Source organism: Sarcophilus harrisii, chromosome 5 (genome assembly GCF_902635505.1).
Source record: "Sarcophilus harrisii chromosome 5, mSarHar1.11, whole genome shotgun sequence".
Taxonomy (NCBI): domain Eukaryota; kingdom Metazoa; phylum Chordata; class Mammalia; order Dasyuromorphia; family Dasyuridae; genus Sarcophilus; species Sarcophilus harrisii.
Window position 1 is genome coordinate 252,510,758 of NC_045430.1, and position 18,085 is coordinate 252,528,842.

The following is an 18,085-nucleotide window of genomic DNA, read 5'->3' on the forward strand; positions in this document are numbered from 1 at the left end:
AAAGGCAGTATTTGCCAGTGGCCAAAGGATTAGTACAGACAAAATGTTAAAAAGGTTTGGAGAAAAGAGCCCGATATGGGTAGCAGACCAAATACTAAGACTGGGAATCAGTTGAATGACTATAGATGTCTCTTCTTTTCTCTAAAAGTTAGTCTCTTTATCCACAGATAAAGATTGGATTAGGAGATTAGATTAAATGACCTTTAAGGTCTCTTCCACCTCCTGTGTCATATGAAGTGCCAAGATAGTCAAAGAAATTTCCTTATAAGATTCTGGTTCTGATGACCTCAGAAATAATTAATTATCTCCCCATGTATTCCATCAATAACAGAACACTGTGTTGAAATTCCAAAAGGAGGTTAGCAGTTTGCATTTCTAAGAATAAATAAAGGGATAAATATAATACCTACGAGAAGTCCTTACCTGGAAGGCCTCCTCAAGACCAAACATTTCATTAAAAACAAATACAGCTGGAATGATATTGAGGCCGCTGAACTCCATGGTGGCAGTGATGATTGATGTTATATCTGGAGATTGATTGTCACTAAAAAATACAGTGAGCCTCCTGACGTTAGGTCCTGGTAAGGTTCGCTTGAAAACATTCCTGGCCACAAATAACATGGCGTCACCAAGATCTCTAGAGTAGGGAGATCGTTCAAATGTCATTCTGGAGAGTTTCTGGAGGAGTTGCCGCTTACTGGAATAGTCTGACCAGCGAATAAGATATCTGCTTTCAGAACCATAAGAAAGGACAGCAACCTTTGCTCCTATGGGACAGTTGTTTTCCCTGATTTTAAGGTCCTTCAAAATGGAAATGGTCATATTTTTCACAACTTCAAATCTCTGTTTTGACACGTCCAATGCAAACACCAATTCTGTTGGGTAGACAGGGCATTTGTCTAAAATCAAAAAATAAAAATCACATATTTAGGATTCTTGATCAATTACACCAAACAGATATTAATCCAGAGCCTATGAAAAGCATAACTATCTAGCCCAGATCACATTATCTGGACTTGTAGGTAGATATTAATAAATTTAGAATAAAGTCTCCAAATTAACAATTGCTCCTAACTCCGCCCTCCATGGCCAAGAAGAATTCTTCAAATCCTTATTCTGCTTGACAGTTTTTCAAATAGTTGAAGTCTTCCCATGAATTTCTTCTCCAGACTATCTGTAATTCTTTCAAAAGATCCTCCTGGGGCATTCTCTCAAGGCCCTTCCCCAACATGGAGACCCTTTTCCCTACACTACACAGACCACACTGACCATGCTAACACCACCAGTTGAATGATCTCATAGAATCACAGAATCTTCTAGTTATCAGGAACCTCAGAGGCCAGATGATGCTGGAGAAGATTTTCTCCACTACATATTCAACAAGTGATATGGCTGCCTTTACTCAAAGATCTCCAATGAGCAATAGCAAAACATACCATTCCATTTTTGGATGCCTCTATTTCTTCAGAACTTCTTCTGATATTAAGGCAATTTGTCTCAAGTCAGTCCATCTATTGTTCTTACTTTTGCCCACTGGCTGAGCAAAACAAATTAAATCCCTTTGCCACTTGACAGCTTTTCAAATACTTGAAGCCCTCCTCTAAATCTTCTCTTATTTTCAGATCAGTTTCTCAATCCCTTCAATAAATCATTATATGTTGTGGTAAGAGCAATATGCAGGTTAGGCTAGTTTTTCATTTAAAGGTGTTGAGATATAACTTGAAACTCGATTGGTTCAGGGGACTAAAGACTTAAGATTGTTGACGCTACTGTCTCCTTATCTGAGGACAAAGTAGCCATGAGGTGCATCCCAGGTCTCTTGGAGGGTTGCCTGGTGAATCACAATGGATAATGAAAGCAGACCTTTGTTCACCTAAATAGACTTAAAGTGTCTTTAATGTGTCTTTGCTGAATATCTTTCTTCTGAAACAGCTATCTAAATCCCCTTTTGTTAACTGGAAAAGACTTAAGTCCAATATCTGAATGAAATTACCAGGGAACTGACATAAATAAGGCCCAATCCAGAATATTTGGGATGCTTTACAACCCTTTCAACATCTTCATTGTTTTTGCCTGGATGCTCTCCAGCTGATCATGAACCTTATGAAAAAGTGGTACCCAGAATTGAACAAAATATTCCACTATGACTTGAGAAAGGCCACCTTAATTTTCTTTCTTTTTTTGCTGAGGCAATTGGGTTTAAGTGACTTGCCCAGGGTCCCACATCTAGGAATTGTTAAGTGTCTGAGGCCACATTTGAACTCGGGTCCTCCTGACTTCAGGGCTGGTGCTTTAGGCCACCTTAATTTTCTAGGGCATCTCCAAAGACTTCCTCCCCAATCTCACTACAATATTTATATAAATTACATTTTCAAATGAAGAGCATAGGAACTGATAATTATTTTAAAAGTTAGCACCTCTGTCACCTCTCCACCAATTCCACACTTTAAGTCCAACAATAATTTTAAAAAGTCTGTTCAGTTCTTTGTTGGATTAAGTTGCATTAGGTAGTTAAAACCCTAAAAAAAAACTTGGATTAGGGAGTTAAAAACCTAAAAAAGACAAAGAGGGAAATGAACAAGAATTGAAGGAACTGACATTGACTGTTGAACTAACATCTGTGAAGATTGTGGGTAGGAGGAAATCTGCTACAATTCTAGAGAAGGGTAAACACAGGGCGCTTACAAGCTATAGGCCAATAAGCTTGCCTTCAATTCTTGGCAAAAATGCAAAATACTGAACATCTGGAAGTTCATAAAAAACAGTTCAAGTCAGACTAACCTTCATCTCTTTTTTTTGACAGATTCACCAGACTGTTCAATTGTGGGATGTCATAGGTATACTTTGTCTAGATCTGAGTAAAGCATTTGACCAACTCTCTCCCGTTATTCATGTGGACAAGAAGATTAAAAATGGCTAGGTGATAATACACTTAAGGAGATTCAAAACTGATTTAATGCCTGGACTCCAACAGCAGTCATTAATGGCTCAGGATCAACTTGGAAGGGTTTGGCGCCATGCTGTTGAGTATTTTCATCAATGACTTGCATCAAGGAACAGATGGCATAGTCTTTAAATTTTCAGACAACACCGTTTGGAGGAATGAGTAACTTTTTGGATGACAGAGTCAAGATTCAAAAAGATTTTAACAATGTCGACCATTAACTGATTGATTGATTAACGACAATGGCTAGGTGTCCTTTTGGTTTTATACCCACACTGCTATTACTGGTAGCAGATGCTATTGCTGATGGTGCTATTTTTGAATGGGAATGAAGTCAAAATTCCTTTAAAGTTCTAAAGCTCAAATCTAAAATGATGAATACATTAGGAAAAATGAAAACTCTTACATTTAGATTAAAAAAAACCCCCTCAATTTAGCAGGTATAAGGTTAGGGAAGAATCGCTATATAGCAGTTTGTCTGAATAAAAAATACCTGGGGGTTTTACTGGATTGCAGGCTCAATGTAATTCAAGAGCTAATGTTTTCTTACTCTACTTATATAAGTTTAAGACTAAGTAGTGGACTGGGTCTACTATACTTTATGCTTCTCAGACACCAAAAGGAGAATTGTGTTCATTTCTAGATGTCTCATTTTAAAAAAGGAAATTGATCATCTAGAGAGCGTCCATATGTTGGGGAAAGACTTTGGGTTTTTAGTAAAAGAGAACTGGTTGAAGGAATTGAACTCATTATTTTTTCTCTAAACCCTCCCCTCTTCCACTTTCCACATAACTATAGAGAAGAACACTTCAGGTTTAGGACTGGGAAAGTCCTAGGAGTCATTCTAGATTCTTCCCTCCCTCCCTCCTTCTCATTCTCTGTCTCTGTTTCTTTTTCTGTGTCTTTTTCTGTCTCTTTCTCTCTGCCTCTCTATCACTGTTTCTTTCTGTCTCTGTCTCTCTCTTACACACACACACACACACACACACACACACACACACACCATCATATCAACCTATTGCCAAAATCTGCTGATTTTGCTTTTAAAGAGCAGATCTGATCATTTTATCTCCACCCTCAGTAAACTCCAGTGGTTCCCTATTGTATCAAGGATCAAATACAAATTGTTCTGTTTGGGATTCAAAGCCCTCCTACTCTGCCAGCCTTCTTATAAACTACTCTTCTCCACACACTGTTCCATTCAGTGATACTGATCGGCTTTCTGGCCATTCTATGAATAAGATACTTCGTCTTTTGATTCTGGGTATTTTCTCTGGCTGTTCCCCATGACTGGAATGCTTATTTCCTTGGCTTTTTTTTTAAGTCCAGCTGAAAATTCACTTTCTATAAGAAACCTTCCCCAACCCCTCTGCTACTTATTTCCTATTTTTCCTTTACATACTATATATTATATATATATGTATATAATATATACATATTTGTTTGCATGTTGTCTCTCCTACAAGACTGTGAGTTCTGTGAAGGCAGAAACTCCCTTTTGCCTCTTTTTATAGTATCTCCACAGTGTTTGGAATATAGTAAGTGCTCAATACATGTTTAATTGCGTGATTGATGTAGAAGACAATATTTGGAACAGGTTATGGGATGATAACTGTCTTCAAGTAATTGAAGTGCCATTATGAGAAAGAGAGATTAGACTCATTTTGCTTGGTTCTCACAGATAAAGCCAGGAAGTCAAGAAAGTACAAGTTGACTTAACGGGTTTGGAGGAAGGAGGACCTGGCTAAACAAAAACCACCAAAAGGCAAGTCTCTTGAGAGCAATAGGAGAAATAAAATTATTGTTGTTTTCTCTCATTATTTGATAATAAGTGGAGCAAAATGCTACTGGGAGGTCCTTGGATACCACAGCAATAAAACAGAGGCATCCTGCAGGAGCACAGATGTTAGAGTTAGATTTGGGGCCAAGTCAAGAGAGCAGGAACATGGCTACATTTCTCATGGATCCAGGAAACCTGGGGTCTGCCATTGATGATATGGCCAGCTTTTGGAACCATTTCATCAGGAGCATCTGTGCACCATTCAGAGGAACAAGTAGCAAGGCAGCAGGTTTCCTGGGAAGTCCAAACCTGGTCCTGTGGGGCAGTCATACAGTCCATAGATCAACAGGAAGTGCTTATGATTATCCTGGACAGTTTGAAGTGTGGGGATAAAGAGGCAAGTGGAGAGAATCCACACCACTGAAAGGCCTCCCTGAAGACAACATTAGGCAATGGAGTAGCAGCTGCTCTAGATTCTAAACCCGGTGGAGAAGGAAATGGCAAATCACTCTGGGATCTTTGCCAAGAAAACCCCAAATGCAGTTGACTGAACAATAACCACCAAAGCAGCAGATGTTTTCTGAAACAGCAGTAAATAGGTCAGCCTGGTGGTCACCAGCCAGAGGTCATTAAGCTCTAGAATGGATTGTAGGGATGGCAGAGCTCATCATATACCATGATCTCAATGCAGCCTGAAAAGTCAAGAAACAAAGCTGCTAACTGTGATTAAATCCTAGAAGGGAGAATGAAGGAAGCAGACAAACTATATATACACTTGGGCTGGAAAGCCTCTCTAATAATCAGAGTTGTCCCCATGAGTAATGAGCTATCCCTGGGGATAATAAATAATATTACATGGAACAAGTTTTACAAAGCTCTTCATATACATATGTGTGTGTGCTCTCATGTTGACTCTGAAAGGTTGATGTTTTTAATTATCCACACTTTACAGATGAGAAAACTGAGATTCAGAAATATTAAATGATTTTTTTTTAGGGTCACTGAGATTATTAAGTGTCCTTGGTAGGATCTGAACCCATGCTTTGTTGATTCCAATTTTAGTGATATATCAACTATGCCATTGCTTTCTGCAATTCCCTTTTGCTTGTGGTCCTTCACACTTGCTAGAAACATTATGGATAGGATTATGGATAGGCACAATCTGAGGTGAGATTAAAGAGCAAGTCTTGAGTTCGAAAGACTTCTAAAAACTGAGTTTGCAACTCCATCAACCCAGCATAGATTGAGGAGTGGACTTCCTTTCCATCCAAAATCAACACCATCAGCAAATAGCGGTAGGATCTAGTACCAGGAACAGCAGCATAGGTATAAAACTAAAGGGATACTTAGTCATTGGCAGCAACAAAGTGATTGAAAATGAAACAGTTTCTGAACTCAAGAAGTTTACATTTTATCAGAGGAAACCACCTCTCTCTCTCTCTCTCTCTCTCTCTCTCTCTCTCTCTCTCTCTCTGTATGTGTGTGTGTATATATATATATAGAGAGAGAGAGAGAGAGAGACAGAGACAGAGAGACACAGAGACACAGAGAGACAGAGAGACAGAGAGGGAGAGAGATACATATATGCACATAACTATGTATACATGCATATATAACATGCATATGTTGCATGTGTGCAACACGTGTGTTGCAAAACATATAGAAAGTCAATGCTAGGTAAATTTGGGGGGGGAAATATTAATAGTTTTGAAGATCAAGAAGTCTTCATTTATAAGGTGATGCTTGAGCTGAGTTTTGAAGGAACCCTAAGGGGTAAAGGTGAGGAGACAGTAAAAGCAGTGCAAGGCAGGGAGTTTGCCTTGTGTGAGGAAAGCTAGACCTGAGGTCCTTGACTTGTTAAGGGCACAGACTCTTTTTTGAAAGTCTGGTGAAGTTGATGGATCTCCTCAGAATTATGTTTTTAAATGCATAAAATAAAATACATGGGATTACAAAGAAAGTCAATTTTGTTGAAATATAGTTGTGAAAAAACCCAATTTCACAAATTTTAAGTTAAGAACCCTTGAGTTGGGTGGTCCGTCTGAAGGGATTACAAAAAAGAGGAACTTGTGAACAGCTTTAAAAGCCAAATAGTAAAGTTGATCCCAAAAGCAATTTTGGATTTACTGGGGGAAAGAGTAACAGCTGTATGGGGGATGGATCATAATGGCAAGAAAGGTCAGGGAGGCAGGGAGGTCAATTAGGAGGCTGTTGCAAATAGTTCAGGTATGAGAAGATTAAAGACCTGTCTTGTGTGTAGAGAGGATGAATTCAAGAGCTGTCATGGAGGGAAAAATGATTAGATTTGGCAAAGAAATAGTTACATCAAAAAAGTATAAAGTGAAAACTTACCTTCCCAACAGGCTGTAAAAATAAGAGAGAGTGAATTAATAATTTTAGAATAAAATATTAAGAAAAAGTTATTAAAGCCAAATTTTACTATCACATTTGTTTTCTGGCTCGATGTGGTCCTACATTTTAGATGCAAGAAAACTAAGAGGAAATTTTAAATGATGAGTCCATCTTCTCACTGAAATTTAAATTGATTTTTCCCCCTTCCTTATACAACTGAAAATGTTTTCACTGTATCTTGGGCTGAAATCTAAAGAATGGCCATTCATCTTTTAGGCACAACTCTAAGCTTCTGATTTAGTGACAAGGTCTCTAAAATTCAATTCATCTGATTCCACAGTACACATATAGGCCTTTTGAGAGCATTGCTGGCCTATAGGACTAAAATCTGTCATCTAATTATCTTCTCTGAAAAACATCCAGACAACTTCTATTCTCCTGAAGAGCATCAGGGAATTCCAAATGAGCTTGTGTTTAGCTACCAGTCTCTCTTTGTGTGGGTGAGTTTTGTTCCCATCCTGCAGAAATATGGAACCTTCCCCAGGGTTATTTCCATCAAAACTTTAAGTGTTGGATTTGCTTTCTAAGTGTAAGATAAAACAAGAAATATAGTTGAGAAAGCTTACAGAAAAGCTTGACCTACTTATTTTTCCAATTCTATTTCATTAATTTTTTGAGAATCAAGAAACATTCAGGTTTTACAAAAGAATTATTATAGTCCCCAGCAGGCCTTATTTCCATGTGTCACCATTCAATTACAACTGGGTCCCAATTAGTGAGAATAATATATCCCATTAAGTGATCACATTATTTGAGTTCTTGCTGTATATTTCCATTGGGCTAGAACCAGTGGTCATCTTTTACATAATTATAAACTCGAACAGTGCAAATTTGAATATATGCAATGACTTCATGGGATTCATTATTCATATTAATTGGAACCTAGCTATAAATTCAATGAACATTTATCAAGCTCCTACTATGTACAATCCACTGTGCTAGGACCTGATTTACAAAGACCAAAACTAGAAGTCCCTTCCTTCAAAAAGTTTAATGAACTTATTTTTATTCTTCTTTCTTTCCCCCTCTCCTTTCCTTCTTCCCTCCCTCACTCTGAAAAAGTCTTTTTTGTGTGTCTTTTATACGGAGTGAGATTCAGTCAGCCTGGTATGTAGCTAGCCACTTGCTGAATGATCCCAAGCTGGCAGAAAGAAAATCAAATGAGGACAAAAATTCCTACTTGGAATGGTATTTCTAGCAGTTTTGTGGAGCGTGAATAGAGACTTTTAGAAGTTTGAATTCTAGGTAGCCATTCTTCATTATATAAAAATCAAAACCTGTCCATCCATTAACTCTAGTCCCTTGGTCCAAATTCTGCCCCCTGTGCCACAGAGGGCACAGAGATAAAGCTAATCTCTCTTCTAAATGAATGGTCTTCAAAATCCCAAGTCTTGTCTTCCCTAGACCAATCACCTCCAGTTCCTCCAAAAGACCTTTACTTAATGTGATTTGCTTTTATTTATTTTTATGTTTCATCACCACTCTAGTCACCATCTTCTAGATCAATATCAGTTTCTCTATTTCCTGGTAAAATGTGGTACACAATGCTTCAGGTATGATATGAATAGCAGGCAATACAGTAGAATTATTACCCAACTTGTCTTGGCTACCATAGATTGGACAAATGGACCTAAGATTTCACTACAATAAAAAACTCCTTCACCAAAAGGCAGTAGTGTGGATAAAGATTGAATCTTGTACTTAAGCTATTGGTTTGATTTTCTTAAGTACAGGACAAAGATATGTGGTTAAATAATAGTTTGTGTTAAAAACAAAAATGAATCCAATAGCTTAAATACAAGTCTAAATCTTTATCCATAATATACTATTACTACTACTACTACTACTACTACTACTGCTGCTGCTGCTGCTGCTGCTGCTGCTGCTGCTGCTGCTACTGCTACTACTACTACTACTACTATTACTACTACTACTACTACTACTGCTATTAGTACTACTCTACTACTACTACTACTACTGCTGCTGCTGCTGCTGCTGCTGCTGGTACTGCTACTACTACTACTACTACTATTACTACTACTACTACTACTACTGCTATTAGTACTACTCTACTACTACTACTGCTGCTGCTGCTGCTGCTGCTACTGCTACTACTACTACTACTACTACTATTACTACTACTACTACTACTACTACTGCTATTACTACTACTCTACTACTACTACTACTACTACTGCTGCTGCTAGTACTACTGCTACTACTACTACTACTACTACTACTGCTGCTGCTGCTACTGCTATTACTACTATTACCACCACTATTGCCACTACTACTATTACTACTACTACTAGCTAACATTTATATAACACCTACTATATATCAGGTTCCATGCTAAGAGCTTCAAAAATATTATCTCATTTGATCCTCACCACAACTCTGGAAGGGAGGTGCTATTATTATCCTCATTTTATAGCTGAGAAAACTGAGTCAGAGTGTAAGTGACTTGTCCAAGGTCACATAACTAGCAAGTTTCTGAGGCTGGATTTGAATTCAGGTCTTCCTGACACAGGTCCAGCATTCTATCCACAGAACCACCCACCTAAATTTTATATGGTTAGATTTGGCTTGTTCCTATGGTCTATTGCGATGCTTTTGGGAAGGTGATTGTCTAAGTTAATGATCAGTTCTCTCTTCCTCCTGTCATCAGTGCCATCTTCAAATATGATGAGTAGGCTGGCTATATTTTGAGCCCTAAGGACTTCCACGTGTCTGTATACTAAGAATTAATACTTTGGTCTTATTTATGAAATCAAAATACTCACGACTATGATCCCTCAAGAATTTAATGAGCTCACATTCCTGAAAGACAAGAAAGGGGGACAATGAGCATACAGAGCCATCATGGGTACCATTCACATCTGTTTGGATGAGACAAAATGTTGGATAAGAAAAAAGCATACCGAACTTAGAGGCCATCCCTTCATGCCTTTAGGACCCTAGAAAAGCAGGAAGTAGGTTACTGATGTGTACACAACATTAATTTGTACAAATTCTTAACTAGCCACTGAAGGGGATAATGCATTCTTAATTCTGACCAACAATTAAACAACTTTAGAGCACCCTTTGCAATGCATTGTGCCTGGTTGATGCCCTTAGGATGAAAGATTTAGAGATGGAAGGAATATGAGAAGTTATCTAGCCACTTTGCTCCTGTATCCCCTTTCCCATTCTACAGATGGTGACATTTAAGCTCGGAGAGACCCAAAGATCAAAAATGTGGAACTAGAAGGTCCTGGGAGACCACTGAATCTTACTAGGAGAAAGCTCAGGCTCAGAGATGCCCGGGGCCATCCAGTTAGGGAGTGACATGACCAGGATTACAGTGAATTCTTTGCACACATTTTTCCTTTCCATCTTATGCATTTGCTAAATGAATGAATATTAGCTCCCACAAACAGTATCTGGGATAACATCAGCAAGGTTCTGTCCACTCTAGACAAGTATATTTCAGCATAATGGATCATTTAGCTCAAGGCAATCCCTCTTCAGCCTGCCCACATTGGCTCCCTACATGGATTATGGATGCTGCATGGAAGTGAAAGGAATCTGCTGTTTGGTTTAGCAGCATTTGTTTAGATGAGGCAATGGTGTAAAGGAAGAGTATTCAAGAAGCAAGCTTAAACATTCCAAGCTGTGAAGAAAGAAGTACCAAGATCTGGATTTGGATGGAAACTAAAAAGGGTGGGCATATCACAGAGCAAAAGTTAAAATTAGAGGAGGGGGTTCCTTTCAAAATTTTGCAAGTTCGACATAAACACAATTTTTTCTTTCAGAGTTAATTTTAGGCAGGAAAGTCAAGGGTAGTTACAAACCAGAAAGCTAGCAGCCCTGAGTAACTGAGTGCCAAGAAATGCAAAAATTAAGGGAAAGAAGATCAAAGAAATCTTAGAACTCAGCTGAAATTAATTAGAGAAGGCTTCTTGTAAATAGTGAGCACTCATCTCAAAATATCCTGGACGGTCTTTCTCACTCCCTTTCCTGTTCTCTTCAACCATGTTAAAAAAGCAAAGTAAGTGGGCATTTTCCCAGTGGCCCACAAGGACCACTTTTCTGTGTTTTTTCAAAGGAAAGGGAACACTAGTGTCAAGTATAGTAGCATCCCAGGAAACTTGTCCATCCAGTTTTGTGAGCAATTTTGAATAAAAAAGAAAATAATCACCAGAGTATTGTTCACTAGAATACTCACCCTTGGCCCTGCAGGTCCAGGAGAGCCAGGAAAACCCATTTCACCCTTTTCACCTAGGCCAAACTACAGATAAAAACATGTGACAAATATCATCAATCCATGTAGCTTGATATAAATATAAAGATCCAGAAAAGAAAATATTAAAGAATAATTATAAGACACTTATTAAGGTCACACTGTCTACTTATGATAAATGAAAATGATATCAGCATGCCTGAAACTCAATTTCAATAAGACTTTATAAACCACAAGTCATTGTTCATTCAGGGCAAATAAAGTACTCACTTTAAGAGTGAATTCCTAAAAATGAGCAGCAAGACAAAAGTCCTTGTTGGTTTGTTTTGTTGTTTAAGGTTTCCCTGACTGCTCATATAAAAATGTTGTTTGGGTCACACTTTTGCCACAGAAATTGTTGTTAAGCAGACAAAGTGAATAAGAAAAACAATCTGACTATCGCATGAAGGAACCTAATAAAAAAAACCTCCAACCTGAAAAAAAATGAGGAAAAACCATCAGTCATCAACATAAGAAGGGAATTGGAAAGGTCAGTCATTTATACAGCTCAGGATGATGGACTTGGGCACTAATGAAATTTATCCAATCAAGTGGAAAACACCTGGCTGCTGCCAACCTTTTCACTCTAAGAATGATGATGCCCATGACTGAATTCATATATAAAAATGAAAATGCACCTTTTATCTCTGTGCTTTTCTTATTGGAAGAACATTCTTCCTGAAAATGAATAAGATCTGTCCTTACCTAAATGACCTTGGGCTAGGGAGAATGGAATCATCAGAGACCTCTCCAAAAAGATGGAGCAGAAAAGACGGCAGCTTGCCTTCCATTCAAAGAGATCACATGTAAATGGACAGTGTCCAGAATATGGTATAAAAGTCAAGAACCTTGTTCCTGGCAGATATACATATGCATTACAAACACACAAACACCCATGTATTTTAAAAGAGTCTTGTAACGTGGCGGGGATGGGAGGCAGGATACTGGAAAATGACCTTGGCTTTTCCAGCTAAATTCTGTTCTGGTCTCTAGTCTCATTTGAATGTTAATCAAGGGAGATTTTGGAAGAGAGTCTCAATTAAGTATCTCAGCTTCAGCATAACTCCTAAATTTGTTTGCTTGTTAACTTTCTAATAGAGAAAATAGGTTGAGAGACCCAGAAATCCAATCACATTAAAAAGAATTTTCTGTATGTGAGTCTGATTGCTATTTGAGACCCTGGCCTTAAAATTAACCTTAGACACAATAAGTTAATTTTAGAATAAGGATAGTCTAGCTGACTTTTGCTGTCTTGATAGTTATATTGGCTCAGCCTCCATTTTCAGAGAGAGGTGTTCTAATCACTACAGATGATGCTATATTCAGAACTTTAATACAAGCTAACACATGATTGAGGAAATTAGCATTATTACAAAAAAACCCACAAAGATTTACCACTTCAATATAGATTTGTGGAATTTTGGAGCTAGAAAAGACCTTAGAGATCATTTAGTCCAAACCAAATGAATACAAATGGATGAACTGAGACCTAGGGAGGCCGAACATCTTGCCCAAGGTTACCCAGATACTTCATTGCAGTTTAAATGCCCTAAGGAATGGTGACCAATCCAATGTAACAGCCAGAATTATTTTAATTAAAAAATAAACAAGAATCTATTTTCCCAAGGAAGTTATTCTACTTACTGTGACTCCTTTGAATCCTTTAGGTCCAGGTCCCCCTGGAGTTCCTCTATCACCAACATCACCCTAGTGAATCAGACACAGGAAGGATTGAAACTATCCATGCTAAAGCTTAGGAAAATAGGCAGTAGCTTTAATGATAAAAATTGATATTTATATAATGCTTTAAGGATTGCAAAGTGCCCAGCCCACAGTAGACATTTAATAAATCCTGGTTGAAATGATAGTTATTACTCAAATTCTTGTTTTTTAAGCTTCACAATAATAACAGTAATTAAATAATCAAGTGAGATGACAAGATGAATTATTGTTATTATTGTCAAGTGAGCTGACAAGAGTGTAAATATTGTGATTAAGGTTAAGTACTTCCTGCATTGGTGTGGGTGTAAGTTTTCCAGATGGCTAAAGTCCTTTGGATAGGAGGTTTATTGGAGGTGATAGACCCCCAAATCCCCCAATTACTCTCCTTTTTACCTAGCCTTCTTTCAGTTATCAACTCTGGGTCATTAATAACCTCCTCAATGTGATTCTTCTGCATTTGGTTCTTTTGAGATTGAAAATATTTGATATATGTCATATGGAAAACTCCTGACATTTATTGATTATATTATCCTGTGCAAATTAGTTAACTCCTCTTGGCCTCAGTTTCATTATCTGTAAAATGTGCGTAATAATAGCTTTTCCCTTCCAAAGAGGTTGTGAGAATAAAATGAGATGATATGTACAAACATTTTGCAAACCTTATGGCATTATATAACTGTTAACTATTATAATTCGATTTATCCTCAGATGCTGGTATTTTTGCCTGTTGATATCAACATTCCACCTCATCCATTTTTGTTGGTCAGTTAAGTCCAACTCATTGTGACCCCAAGGATCTAGAAGGCCAGTCTTTCTGTCCCCCTGTTTCTTGAGGTCTGTCCAAATTCACTTTCGTCATTTCCATGATATCTATCATGATACCATCTCATCTTCTGCATCCCCCTTTCCTTTTGCCTTCAGTCTTTCCCAATATAAAGGTCTCATCCAGTGAATGCTGTCCGAGCCTTCATGATTCCTTTTGGGGACAACAGAGAGGACGAGTGGAAAGAACCTGCAGCTCAGAGACAGTTGACACAAGATAAAGTAGACCTGGGATGTGGCTGAGAGGGGAGAGTGAAGAAGGTTCCTAGCCCAAGGATCCTTTAGAGCAGAAATCAAGACTGATACTGCCAGTTGGACCCTAACCCTCAAGGACTGAGGAAAGTTCCAAGAAAGATCTCCTTTTGTTTTTCCAGTTTCTTTCATAAGGCCATAAATTAACAGTCATCTTAATCTACTCCGCTTGTTCTTTACCCAAACATTTCTACTGGTCTAAATTTTTTGTCAACCACAAAGAATTCATGAAGTTAACAAGAGATAAGAATCAATTTTACTTGAGATAGAAAAATCAAACCTCTACCTAAATATTAGGAATCTCCTTAAGTGGGGGCTTAAAATAATTTAATGGTATTCCTAACTTTTCATTTAATATAAATTCCCTAAAGTAGCAGAGCAGGGGACCAGGTGGACCTGAGGGAACTATTATATCATGCTTAAAACAACTTATTTATTGTCACGGTACCAAGATGGCTTCCTCCAAGTTTAGCTCCAATGCCGAAGCCCCTCCTGATCCTCTCCCCAGGTAGAAGTGTCCTTCTCCTCCCCAAATGTATTTCATTTTTTTATACACATTTCCCTGCCCACCTACCCAGTACATAAGCACTGTATGTATATATTCTTAAAGGGGAGGGCTGCTTTTTTCCTTGCCTTTGTTTCCACAGTATCCAGAAGGAGCTTAACAAGCACTTGTCCATTCATAGAAACTCCTGAAAATGGTCTATGAAGTCAGTGTTAATAAAGGGAGTCCAGTAATGGGACACTTGGCTCTGAAGCATTTCCCCAATCACACAGATATTACGGGGAGCTGAGTAAACCTACTTGATGTTTTTAGGGGAACAGAAAGCCAATACAAATACTACATTAGGGCATTTCTCTTACTGGATAATTCAAGAGTCCAGATGCTCACCTAGAAGTCAGCTATTTTCCACTATGCACCCAAAAGAAAGTACCTCTGCCTTTATGGCTCATCTGCATATGCAAATAGATGTTTCCTATTACATTAATTGTGATTTAAGTGAAGTTCCAGGTACCTGGTTCCCAATGTCTCCTGGGTGTCCTCTTGAGCCCTGTAATTTGCAAAATGGAAGATGAATAAATGAGTGTAGACAGATAATTATTCAGTGTATTTATACTCACTTGGTTTTCGATAAAAGCTGTAAGTCTTTTAGTAATTAATTACCTTTGCTCCTTTCCTTCCCCGGTGGCCATAACTTGGTTTGCCCACGTCTCCCTGTGAACACAGGAGTAGATTTCAAGTTTACTGCATTTGTTTCTTCCCTCTCACACGTAGACACCCCTCCCCAGGAGGAGATTCTGGTAGGACTGATTTTTAGCCAAGTTAACATAGTATTAGAAAAGTTTCTTTGCAATAGTCATCCAAAGGCCTACTTGGTCAACTCAGGACCACTGCCAAGGTGAAAGGCCGGAGGAGCTGGTGATGGCTATCCCAGGACAACTGGATGGAGATCACAGGTTTGCTCCAAGAATCTATACCCAGGGGCAGTTAGATGGAGCAGTGGAGAGAACACCAGCCCTGATTCAGGAAGACCTGAGGTCAAATCTGCCCTCAGACACTTAACACTTCCTGGCTGTGTGACCCTGGGCAAGTCCCTTAACCCCAATTGCCTTAGGAAAAACAAAAGGGAACTATGACCCAGAGATACCAAAGAAAAGGACAAATCCCCGCAAAGTTTTCATACTCTCATGTTTTTTGCCATAATAAAAGCTGTTTCAAAGGCAGAAGAGAGAGAAAATTAGGATCCCTCCCTTCCTCCCCTGTTGGCATTCAGAATCCTACTGTGTTTCCAGATTTTCATCCTGAGAACTCTCTCTGTAATTTTGTCCTGATGTTTAGAGAATTGGAAGAGACCTCAAGGGCCAGTGAGTCCAACCCATCCATGGAAAAAAACTGCCATTAGAACATAGCCAATAAGGGTCATCCGGCCTCTGCTTGAAAACCTCCAAGGGCAGGAAGCCCACCACTCCTCCAGGCAGCTCATCCCCTTTGGGACGGCTAACTATTAGAGCATAGGCCTAAAGAAAGGCTCGCCTTTCCTTCTCCAGTCCTATCCATCTCCTACCCATCCTTTTGGTCCCTGGTCAAATGTGGAAGAAAAAAGCAACCCTTATATTTTCCTCTGCAAGCGGGTCTACTACTTACCTCTCCCATAACCTCAAGTTAGGGTCTGAACCTTATATATGCTGGGGATCTCTTTTGTATGTTGGGGAGCAGTTTAGTCAAGTCTCTGGACCCTCCTCAGAAAAATGTGTGTAACTATATCGAGTAAAATACATTGGATTGCAGAGGAAACCAGTGAGGTTAAAATATAATTCCTAAAGTATTTTTAAAAATAAGCTCCCTGACCCCAGGTTAAGAATCCCCCTCCTAAAAGAACACTGATAACCATAGCTCAAATCCAACTCGGGGTCCCCAAGAAGCACAGACTCTCAGTGAGGTCCCTTCTTTCCATCTCTGAGCAGAGGATGTTGGGGGGAAAAAGTCACTTTTCCAGGGTTCAAACCTGTATTCCACGAGATCCAGGAAGTCCTAGGATTCCTTTATCACCTGGAATTCCGGGTTGTCCCTAGGGCATCAAATGGAAAGAGTTAGAAGTTGATACCAGATGCTTTGGCTTTCAGGGGAGGGTTGACCAGAGGCCTGTAGGCCCTCAGCTAGGGTAAAGGGCTTTCTAGGTAGCCTCAGGAGGCCTGGACAAAGGGATTCTCACTAAATGGGCCAGAAGGTTTTCTCTCTAACATCCCACAGGGCAAGCATAGTGGTCCCTTGTAACACATAAATGTTGCTGTTCTGAGAATTAAAAAAAAACTCAGGAGGAAAAAGAGAATTTGGCAATCTCAGGAGAAGCTTCTTGGAACTTACTCCATCACTTCGGAAGAAGCATGGCCCCATGGAAAGAGGAGACCTGGGGGTTTAGTCTCAACTCTGCCCCTAACCAGTCAGGTCATCTAAGGGAGTCACTCTCTACACTTGAATTTCCTCATCCACAAATTGATCTTATAATAATTCCATGAAGCAGGTCTTATTATCCTCCCTAATTTAAAGACAAAACTGAGGCTGAGAGAAGGTGACTTGCCCAGGTCAGCATCAGGAATAGCAAAGAAATAAGACCTACCTTCCTTCCCAAGATGCCGGGCTTTCCAGGTCTCCCTTTAACCCCTGCTTGTCCAGAAGGCCCCTGAAATGTAGGCAAGATACAAAATACTTGGGGAAAAATAAAGCTTTAAAAATCCCACTAGAAATTCTTCCCTTCGTTATTGCAAGAGGGCACTTACAAACTTCCTTAAAAACAAAACAAAACAAAAAACAAAAACTAGTTCTACATAAAGAAAAGATCTGAGGAGGGAAAATTGCTCCTGTGGATGGACTTCTGACCCACAAGGAAGAACTGAAAGGAGATTTATAGGAACCTTGGCAGAATGTGAGAAAGAAGGATTGGATTCTAAGCCTGCCTCTTAGTTAATCAAAAGATGGCATTAAGGAAGTTATGCAAACTGTTAGTGGGATCAGTTCCCATCCCTTTCTAACCCATCTCAACAGAGCTTAGCAAGATAAACCAGCCTACAGACAATTAACTTAAGCAACTAATGCCAGGGCAGATGGCAATGGTTTGGATAAACCGTACCATACCAACTCTCTGTCTTTCTCTGTCTCTCTCTACATATATACCTGTACCCCTATATGTAGAGGTGTATGGGTAAAAGTGTATGTTGTTGTTTGTCCTTTGTTCTCGAAGATGATCATGATATCAGGGAGGTGGATTGGATTTGAGGGAGGTCACCAGTCTCACTTTCTTCCCCAGAACCATTTGGGTCCAGTGGCAAGATGTAGACTCCAGTGTATATTTATATACATGTATACTATATATAGAATTTTTTTAAGCCTCCC

At 39.0% G+C, this 18,085-nt stretch overlaps 1 protein-coding gene across 2 annotated transcripts in view; it reads right to left on the minus strand.

Moving 5' to 3' along the window:
- COL6A5 (collagen type VI alpha 5 chain) overlaps positions 1-18,085 on the minus strand; it is a 104,413-nt gene that overhangs the window by 29,132 nt on the left and 57,196 nt on the right. For both annotated transcript variants that reach the window (XM_031940223.1, XM_031940224.1), the window contains exons 24-33: positions 17,313-17,375; positions 16,701-16,763; positions 15,359-15,409; positions 15,210-15,245; positions 13,042-13,104; positions 11,344-11,406; positions 10,058-10,093; positions 9,920-9,956; positions 7,077-7,088; positions 424-899 (exon numbers count right to left, since the gene is read on the minus strand). In XM_031940223.1, the coding sequence (XP_031796083.1) occupies positions 424-899; positions 7,077-7,088; positions 9,920-9,956; positions 10,058-10,093; positions 11,344-11,406; positions 13,042-13,104; positions 15,210-15,245; positions 15,359-15,409; positions 16,701-16,763; positions 17,313-17,375 (900 nt within the window). The remainder of the gene's footprint in view (positions 1-423; positions 900-7,076; positions 7,089-9,919; positions 9,957-10,057; positions 10,094-11,343; positions 11,407-13,041; positions 13,105-15,209; positions 15,246-15,358; positions 15,410-16,700; positions 16,764-17,312; positions 17,376-18,085) is intronic.